The 10,126-nt window shown below is 41.2% G+C and overlaps 2 protein-coding genes across 2 annotated transcripts in view; both read left to right on the top strand.

Moving 5' to 3' along the window:
* Positions 1-8,753, top strand: part of LOC118427912 (fibropellin-1-like) — a 35,173-nt gene extending 26,420 nt beyond the window's left edge. Inside the window, exons 2-3 of the mRNA XM_035837877.1 lie at positions 8,421-8,477; positions 8,685-8,753. Coding sequence (XP_035693770.1) covers positions 8,421-8,477; positions 8,685-8,753 — 126 coding nt within the window. The remainder of the gene's footprint in view (positions 1-8,420; positions 8,478-8,684) is intronic.
* A 105-nt stretch (positions 8,754-8,858) lies between these two features.
* The window catches only part of LOC118427919 (delta and Notch-like epidermal growth factor-related receptor), a 17,429-nt gene continuing 16,161 nt past the window's right edge, over positions 8,859-10,126 (top strand). Inside the window, exons 1-2 of the mRNA XM_035837885.1 lie at positions 8,859-8,867; positions 9,096-9,308. Of these exons, the coding sequence (XP_035693778.1) occupies positions 8,859-8,867; positions 9,096-9,308 (222 nt within the window). The remainder of the gene's footprint in view (positions 8,868-9,095; positions 9,309-10,126) is intronic.

The following is a 10,126-nucleotide window of genomic DNA, read 5'->3' on the forward strand; positions in this document are numbered from 1 at the left end:
TGTGACAGTCAGAATTGCCCTGAAGAAGGTGACAGACGGTCACCGAAACGTCGGTGAGAATAAAGCACTGGTTGTGTAAAAAAGAGTCTCTTTATTCAGTGATGTACCAACCTGATGAAACTGTTCACGGAGCAATTGCCCCTGTTTGAATGAGCATTTCAAGGGACGTGTACAACAAAGGAGCAAATGTACATGTAAGGGAGAACACACAGTACAGACAGTTGAAGACTTGCAAAGCTTTGTAATTACTCAAGATGTGGCTCATCTTAAACATCACTATTATTACATGGAACTTCTATTCAAGGTTCTATCTGTGGGACATCCCCAACCATGACTGGGTAGTAACTTATACCTGCGCAGGGCTTGAAATACTGGGTGCATGTGCACCCAGGTGCACCCAAAATTGGAGCTGTGCACACAATTATTTTCTGTGGGTGCACAGGGTGGAACCAAATATTTTCATAGGCTTATGTATGTAAAGATATCAAAGTATACTAAGTATACATTATATTCTTGACATCTAACCATTAGAAAGATAATAAAAATGCCTGTCATAGTACTTGTTATATGAATTTGATAGCTTGTAAGGTGGAACTAAGTTTTGCTATTATTTTATTACTTAAATTTAAGTGGTGCACCCAAACATTTTTTTGGTGCACCCAATTTTTTAAGCTGGGTTTACCAGTGCACCTAATCCCAAAAATGAATTTTGAGCCCTGCCTGCGTGTAGTGAGGAAACTTGCATTATGTGCATTTTCCAGTGGCACAAGTTCGGTGGCATATCGATGGGGTTAATCATATGTAGTGGTGCGTACCTAAAGCCCGGACTTGGAATCGGACCTAGAAATGTTTAGGTCCAAGTCCAAAAAACCTAAATGTCCGGAGCCAAGACCGGACTTGCAAAAAGTAATCTGTCACTTATATTCCCTTTTTTTGTTCTAAACCATCTAAAACCTTCCATAGACAGTGAAATTTGCACTGGAAAAAGATAAAAAAACAGTTCGTGTTTACACTGGCTGTCTATCATTTTCATGTATTTTTCACATTGCATTTCAATTCATGCTAACATGCAATTTTATATGCACCATCCCCCCTCCCCCTAAAAAAATGCACATGATATGCAATGATGACTTTAAGTCCGGACCTGAACCTGAACTGCTGGACCTGAATCCAGACCTGAACCACTGAACACTAATCATATGTCTCTGGGTTATGGGCTAAACACCCTGCCGTTATATGCAACACAGCCCCGCAAGTGGGCATCCTCTATAAATGCCATAAATTGATGGTGGTAGGTGCCAGATTATTCTGCGTGGAAGCGACCAGAGGAGCGGACCATGTCTAGAAATGATCAGAGCCAAGGGTATGTAACAGCAGTGAACAAAGATTTGAATATAAATACCTTACTCTAAAACCACGTCAACGTGACATTTCTATCTAATTAAAGTATGTCACACAAAATGAGAGAAAATTGTTACTAAATTATGAGGAAGCATACCACGAAACTTCTATTTGGGGAAGTGAACTGAGCTAGACATTAAGACTTAAAAAAAAGAAAAAGGAATAGTGACAGTCATGCCTTCATGTACCAAAGTTATTAACCTAGGATTGATGTGTTCATAAACTTGTATTTTCCCAGAACTATCGTAGGGTGGAATTTGTTATCACCAAGTACAGTATGGGCACCTTCTCTGGATGTGCAAAAGTTAGGTGTGACGGGTCGTTCAGTGTAATATAACCAGCTGCTGCTGTGCCGTGTGCCTGCAAAGCTGGCATGTTATGCCGCAAAGCAACTAAACTGGATGTAAAGAAACAGATGATGAATTTCAGAGCAGGAATTGCTCCACCCTAATCTCCACACCTCTCCTACATCCCACCAACAGTTTAACACGTCTTTAAGTTACATTCTTGTGAATTGAGTAAACTGAGCTATAGAATGATGATGGATTTCAGAGCAGTAATCGATCCCCTCTAATTTCCACACCTCTCCAACATCCCGCCAACTGTTTAACACATCTTTAAGTTACAAACTTGTGAATTGAGTGAACTAAGCTATTATATAGATGATGATGGATTCCAGAGCAGTAATCGATCCCCACCTAATTTCCACACCTCTCCAACATCCCGCCAACAGTTTAACACGTCTTTACGTTACAAACTTGTGAATTGAGTGAACTAAGCTATTATATAGATGATGATGGATTCCAGAGCAGTAATCGATCCCCACCTAATTTCCACACCTCTCCAACATCCCACCAACAGTTTAACACATCTTTAAGTTACAAACTTGTGAATTGAGTGAACTAAGCTATAGATGATGATGGATACCAGAGCTGGAATCGATCCCCCTCTAATCCCTGCACCTCTCCAACATCCCGCCAACAGTTTAACACGTCTTTAAGCCTCGGCCCGGACCAGCTGGTACAAGTCTCCTGCGCATCGATTTTCCAATCTTCCCAGATCAGCATTCATCGGATTTCCAGATCACCCGACACCTGATGGTCTCATCTCCGACTCTGCAGGCTCACAGAGAATCGATTAGAGTCACATTAGTGGGACTTCTGACCTACATACTCCCTATTGCTAGCCTGGGTACCATCCCGATAGTAGTTCGCTCCTATGTTCGCTTCTGCTATCCGTCTGGAGACCTGCGCATTCAAACCTTTAGGTGCTAACATCAGTTAATGAGCGAATCAAGGAATGGGTACCTGTTCTAGAGCACTCGTTCGATGACAACAGGACAGAGGGCTTGTCCGGTGTTGGAACACCGGTTCGAACGAGCGCTTGAACCCATTCCATAATTCGGTCATGTGTAGGGACCAATCAGCGCCTGCTTCCAAAATTTGAACGATTCCAGAGGTTAAGATGGTCCGCGTTCCCAGACAGAAACACAGAGAAGCGACTGTATATAGTATATAATGAACGCCGGAGCGAACTGCTTTCTGGATGGGACCCAGGCTACCCTATTGCCACTTATGCATGTGAAACTTCGACTCTGAAAAAGTCAGATGAGATTCTCCTTTTAGCTTTCAAAATGAGATGCCTAAGGGTGATTCTCCGTGTTACACAATGTGACCATATCCCGAATGAGGACATCAGAGCTAGTCTTTGAATAGAACACTATTGTTTATGCCATCAGGCGTAGAAGACTACTTAAGGTGGTTCGGACATGTAGCCAGGAGACCACGAAACACATTAGTCCACAAAGCCTACTATCAGGATTTCCAAAAGACAAAACCACGGGGTAGTCCTCCAAAGTGCTGGAAAGATAAAATTGCAAAGGATATAGGTCGGAGTCTCAAGTTTGCGGAGACAAGTGCCATTGATGCATCTGTCTTAACCTTTACAGTGTGTACAAAGGTGAAGACATTTCCCTAAGACTCTGAACGTAGTACCTATCCATGACTTTGCTATATTTCATAGAAAAATTTTTCACAATAGCAATTCACATTAATTTACAAAAGTGATAATCTCTTTATAGAAAAACTCAGTGTGTTTTATCACAGCCAATATTATAATAGCAGTACCATATCCACCCTACTTACCACCTGTGTTTGACAAATCTGTTAGGTGATTAATGACTTGATTAAGGAGACATCGATGGTGATTCTAGGCAATATGGATCGCTCTCCGGCCCAGTTTAATGGAAACAAATGGTTCAGCTGTAAACATTAATGAGACCAATTTAATAACTGTAGTAAATCATAGGATGGCATGTTAAGCCCTGTCTTATAGAATCATCTAGTAAGCAATTTTGGGATGGTCTTTGGAAATGTCAATTAACGATCATCAATCAATAAATCATGGCAGGGTCATATTAATGGTCATATCCATCGGCAAACTGTCTCCTGTTCTGAAACATAATGGGTTTGGAGATCTCACTCCACTGTAAGTTTCTTTTATGTCTTGTGGAACTGCAGTTCATTAATTATGCAAATAAGGCTTCACATGTCTCCATTAATTGATATTTCTTGTTTTTTGATAGTAAATGTGACTAGTAGGGCTGGGTACCGGTACATAAATTCAGGTCCAGGTCCGGTTCAGGTCCAGAGGATCAGGTCCAGGTCCGAACCTGAACCTGGACCTGATTCAATATGACTCATACTCCTGGTCCATTTCACTACAAAGAGATCTGTTTGGTGGAGTATTAGACTTACACTGGCGTTTTAAAATCCTACAACGCTAACTGCACATGTACCATTGGCTGTAAAACTTAGTAGAAATTAATATAAACTCTACTCTACTTCACTCTTGTTATTTTCTTCCACCTGCATGCGCCAAAACGTGTGAATACCTGATAAAATAATCTGTTAATTTTCTAATCGGTCCAACATCCGGTCTACCTAATTTTTTCAGGTCCGGTTTTTCTGGACCGGTCCAATAAGAAAAAAACGTTTTTGTACCGGTACGCTGTACCGATACCCACCCCTAGTGACTAGCATATAGAAAATGTTTGTCCTTTCATTTTAGCTGGACTTATGGAAAATGTTAAACTACCAAAAAGAATTCTGAGAAATGAGCCTCCCTGTGAAATAATGGCATGTTCCTTTGACCCTATGACCTGTCATGTCTGATGCTTCCTGCCACTCCTGGAAGTCTGACTTCTTCAGTGCCACCATCTTCTACCCACTTCCTGCCACTATACTGACTTTGTATTCAAATAACTTCTGACACACAGAAATATAGCATATAACAGTCGCACCAAAACAAAGGTTCCATGAACATACCTCACCGGTCCCATAGCCTCACCGGCCGTAGGAGCAGCTATCCAATCAGCATGATTCCTCCACCCCCGTCTGTCTTCAGCCAAAGTTGCGAGCTTTTGGACTGTCTTTCTAGTCCACTCTTTCAAGTCATTGGTACAATTCCGTCAAGGACGTCCCCGTAAAGTCTTGCATCTTCTGCCCTTCCTTGCAGTATGGTGTGAGTCAAGGTGCCCTTTGCTCTTGTAGCATGACCAAACCACTGTAACTTCTTCTTATTCACAATACAATACCTTTGGGATTGCAGCAGAAAGTGCAAACCATTTGCAATCTGGCAAAATTGAAGTATGCAGGCTTAAGTTTAGTGGTATTGGCAACCCTCAGGCCCTCGTCTTACTCTGGCTTGAAGCTTCAAATTTTCTATGATATGGCAAAAATTGCAGGACTTACATGGATTCTGGTTGTCGGTCCAGCAATCTGAGAAATGACTAGTGATGAGGAATAGATCAGAAAGACGCAATCATGTGTGCCATACTCTCTAAACCCCCTCATTGATCTACATTCAAGAGATTCTCACTTCCCATATTATACTTCTTCACACTGTGAATCACAGGCTTATGTTGTCAGCTGTATCGGGCAATATGTGCCCACCAATGCAATAAAGGCATGCAGTGTCCATGCACACTCATGTGGAATAGGTGGCACTAGGTCCTGATGCTACACTTCTGGCTGTAATCTTTAGTGTTTTAGACCTGGAAGACCAGCATGAAAACAGTTTGATGTTTAAGCTTGCACGTTGCTGCACACAGTTTCAGTGAATAAAGTCAGATGGAAGATTTCCTCACAGCCCTTTTTTTTACCCCCAAGGGAGTGAAGTATCATTTTTGACCTGTCTTGTGTTTCTGAGATTCCCATCATACAGAATGCATTATTGCATACAAGATAAGAATTTCTCACCCAACTGGTACCTTCGTACACACATTCAAGTTTTCCAACCAGCCCTTTTTTGCTTAACCCCCAAGGAAGCAAAGTATTGTTTTTTGCCTTAATGTATTTTTGAGATTCCTATTCATGCATTGCATCATTGCATACAAGATAGCAGTTTCTCAAGCAACTGTATAGATGTGTAAATGGCCAGATGTTACAGGTAGCGCCTACTACAACTTTCTTCAGTGACTGAGACCAGAAATATTGTCAGACATCCTCAATGCTGCTCAAAAGAGAACAAGAAACAGTCATGCCTTCAAATACCAGAGTTACCAACCTAGGATTGATGTGTTCAAAAATTCCCAGAACTATCGTAGAGTGGAACTTGTTATCACCAAGTACAGTAGGGGCATCTTCTCTGGGTAGTTTTAAAGAACGCTTGCAGATAGATGTGCAAAAGTTAGGGGTAACGAGTCGTTCGGTGTAATATAACCAGCTGCTGCCGCGCCGCATGCCTGCGAAGCTGGTGTGTTACGCCGAACGGCGTTATACCGGCTATGTAGATACAGATACAGATACAGATTGTCCTCTGTGCTACTGGAGGGTTGCAATGCAGTATGGGTAAGGGGGTGAAGGCTGCCATCTCTGGTTGCCTAATATTGTCATCAATGTGTCCTCATTTCTACTAGATTCTAACATTAAGATGACCAACAACCAATGAAATAAAGAGGCGCTGCCTCAGTTTACCCTCGGCTCGGAGAAGACGAATCGTTTCTCCCTGAACCATACTTTTTAATAACCGGTTCTGTTCCAGACAATATCCAGTGAGATATAATAGCTGTGTGATGGAGTACCTGTGGCCATGGGGTGGCTGCACAGTTCGATTGTGTATCCACAAATCACTGTATCATGAACCTCAGGCGCACACCCACATGTGATACATGTGTAGATATGCATGGGGTTTACATGTGCCCTTACACAGAGATTTAAAGATAACCACAGAGGGTTAAGAGTAATGGCAATATATTCAGGGCCATGATAATTTTGGTACCAGTTTTACATTTGGATTTGTTGTTAGAATGGTGAAAAAATGTATGATTGTACTTGGAACACAAAACTTCTTTGAATGTCAATATCTGACAATACTTTTTTGTAAATGTAGTATTCAAAGAGGACAGCAAAAAATCAACATATTACTAAATCATACTTCTCCATGTTACTAACTGTAGATTCAGCAAGATTACATCTGATCTATTTTCTGAAATCATTTAGCATGAAGTATCTCGAAGTTCGTATCTAAATACATGAATGGCCACATGTGAAGTTTATAAGGTCATGGTATTTAGCCTGTACCAGTGGTAATGCCAGAAGGATAGAAGAATGGAGAGCCCTCTGTGCATCGTATCTATTTTAGATTTGGGAGATTTTCTCTGACATTTTCAAAATATCATAGTGCACTGAATCAGAGTCAGTAATTGTTGATTTAAGTGGTGTCTTTTTTTTTTAGAAAAACTTAGATCCTTATGTGTGGTTTCCAAATTCTGTTCTTGACCATAGACACCTGTTGCCTCTTTCAGACTAGTATAATAGTATTACCTGTATTTTGAGTTAGGCCTAGGAAAAAAAATGTTGTGTTTCCTGTTTCCCTACCTACCCTAGAAAAACCTGCCAACCCTAGACTTTTTTGGGGGGTGGGCAGAGGAGTCACAGTTTCCAGTTAGAATTTTTAGTCAGCCTGCTTCCTATTGAAGCAAAAACACTGCTTGTCCTATCTAATGAAGGATAAATGTATCTATTGTGCACAAAATTAAAGTTTGACATTAAAAGAGAAGTGTCCTCATGCACTTCAGTTTACTTTGTTTGACTGTATTGTAATATGTATCACTAGAGTTTTGGTCAGCCAAAAAAAAATTACAAGAAAAAAAAGAAGATAATCCCTACCTACGGACCCTAATTTTTTCAGGACTGAAACAGGAAACACAACATTTTTTTTCCTAGGCCTTACCATTCTTTATTATTCTGTAGAACTCACCTGACCAATCTAAAGTACTGTTACCATACTGCAATTTTCAAAGCCATTTTTAGCAGGAGAGATGGAAATAACATCAAACTAGGGCTAGTCCTTTGTAATGGCCACACTGCACAGGCTAGTTAGGCAGCCCTGCCTTTGGGTGCTGAATACCCAAACTAATAGGTAAAAACATAAGTAAACATCAAACTGTAGTGTTATCATTTTACATTTCCATGTCATTATGTCTGTCTTTCGAAAGTTTTGACTTTCCTCTTCTTCCAGATTGATTCGCCCAACCCCTGTGCACACGGCACCTGTATAGTGTTATAATTATTCTACATTTTCATGCCATTATCTTGGAAAGTGTGTACTTTGTGCCAGAAAACACCTACATGGGACTGTACTTCAGGACTGTTGATCTACAGAAACTAGTTATGATTCATCAGGGTCTAAATTTGATAGAATGTAACATTAAAATGTAACGTAAACGCTTTTAATCTTTTTTTTATACCTTGCGCCCTCCTGGTAAACAGACAAAGGGCTGTCCTAGGTTTTAGTATGTACTTATTATTATAATATGTGTTCACCTTGACAATGTATAGAATAAAGATGATTTTTAACCTAACGTTTTGAATGTATCGACTTCAGACTGAGATAGACAAGTGTTCCCCCAACCCCTGCGCACATGGTACCTGCCAGGACCTGATCAAACTGTAGTGCATTATTCTACATTTTTATGCCATAATTTCCAGGTTTTAAAGTTTTTTCTTTCCTTCCAGCTTGAGACAGACGAGTGTTCCCCCAACCCCTGCGTACACGGCACCTGCCAGGACCTGGTCAAACTGTAGTGCATTATTCTACATTTTCATGCCATAATTTCCAGGTTTTGATAGTTTTTTCTTCCCTCTTGTTCCAGCTTGAGACAGACGAGTGCTCTCCCGACCCCTGCACACACGGCACCTGCCAGGACCTGATCAAACTGTAGTGCATTATTCTACATTTTTATGCCATAATTTCCAGGTTTTTCTTCCCTCTTGTTTCAGATTGAGACAGACGAGTGCTCCCCCAACCCCTACGCACATGGCACCTGCCAGGACCTGATCAAACTGTAGTGCATTATTCTACATTTTTATGCCATAATTTCCAGGTTTTGAAGGTTTTTTCTTCCCTCTTGTTCCAGCTTGAGACAGACGAGTGCTCTCCCGACCCCTGCACACATGGCACCTGCCAGGACCTGATCAAACTGTAGTGCATTATTCTACATTTTTATGCCATAATTTCCAGGTTTTGAAGGTTTTTTCTTCCCTCTTGTTCCAGATTGAGACAGACGAGTGCTCTCCCGACCCCTGCACACATGGCACCTGCCAGGACCTGATCAAACTGTAGTGCATTATTCTACATTTTTATGCCATAATTTCCAGGTTTTGAAGGTTTTTTCTTCCCTCTTGTTCCAGATTGAGATAGACGAGTGCTCCCCCGACCCCTGCACACATGGCACCTGTCAGGACCTGGTCGCTGACTACACCTGTCACTGTCACCTGGGGTTTATGGGAAGGAACTGCGACCATCCCGTCCCAGGATGCCTCGGGCCACTTCCCGAGGGTGCATCGCCATGGCAACACAACATGACTGGGTCTGTGGTGACGGTGGAGTGGGGATACGCTAAGGTAAGACAAATATGGGCATGCTGCCAAATATGGGTAAAAAAAAATTATTTCTTTGAAATAAAGAGCAAGCAAAAATATTGGCAGATTTTGGTCGCAGGTTCGATTTGTTTGAGCTAGGAGTAAATAACGCAAATATGGTCATGATTCCCAAATTTGGGTAATCTGTTTCTTTTTTTCATTGAGTTATCACAAATATGGGCATGTTGAGAAAATATGCGCTAAGGGGAATTTCTAAATTAAAATTTAGTAGTAGTTTGGCATAATATCATAGTACCAACAAAGTGATTTCCTATGGACTGCCTGGCCTCGACTATGTGTTTATAACATTTTCATGTTTCACTTGAAGTCTGGTTGCATTGAGTGGTACATACATGTAACAAAAGTTTACTGTCCAACACTGAACTTGCAGATTCAGTTAAGTAAGTTTCCATTAAGTACTTACTGACGTACGATGTGTCTCTGGAGAAAGTAAAGACGAATCATGTAACCAGAAAAGGAAGCAACAAAATACTTCAAATGGCACAGTCCATTAACCCTGCCCACCCCTCGCTTACTGTTCCATTAGTACGGCCCACTGGGATTGGTCCTAGCATGACCATATTTGGAATCCCACTCTCTAAGGTTCACTGTGTCTTGGGTTGTTCAGAAGATGATAAATGTTAAGAAAACGTGGTGCTTTTAAGACAAGATTGACTTTGTGAGGATGCCATTTGAAAGTAGTGACTGGAGACATACATTCTTTGTGAAGTTTTCTGTCTGGGCATGGCGTCTCGCCAGAACACTGTCTGATGGCCTACTTCAGTAAATGTTGACCATGG

This window comes from Branchiostoma floridae, chromosome 12 (genome assembly GCF_000003815.2).
Source record: "Branchiostoma floridae strain S238N-H82 chromosome 12, Bfl_VNyyK, whole genome shotgun sequence".
Taxonomy (NCBI): domain Eukaryota; kingdom Metazoa; phylum Chordata; class Leptocardii; order Amphioxiformes; family Branchiostomatidae; genus Branchiostoma; species Branchiostoma floridae.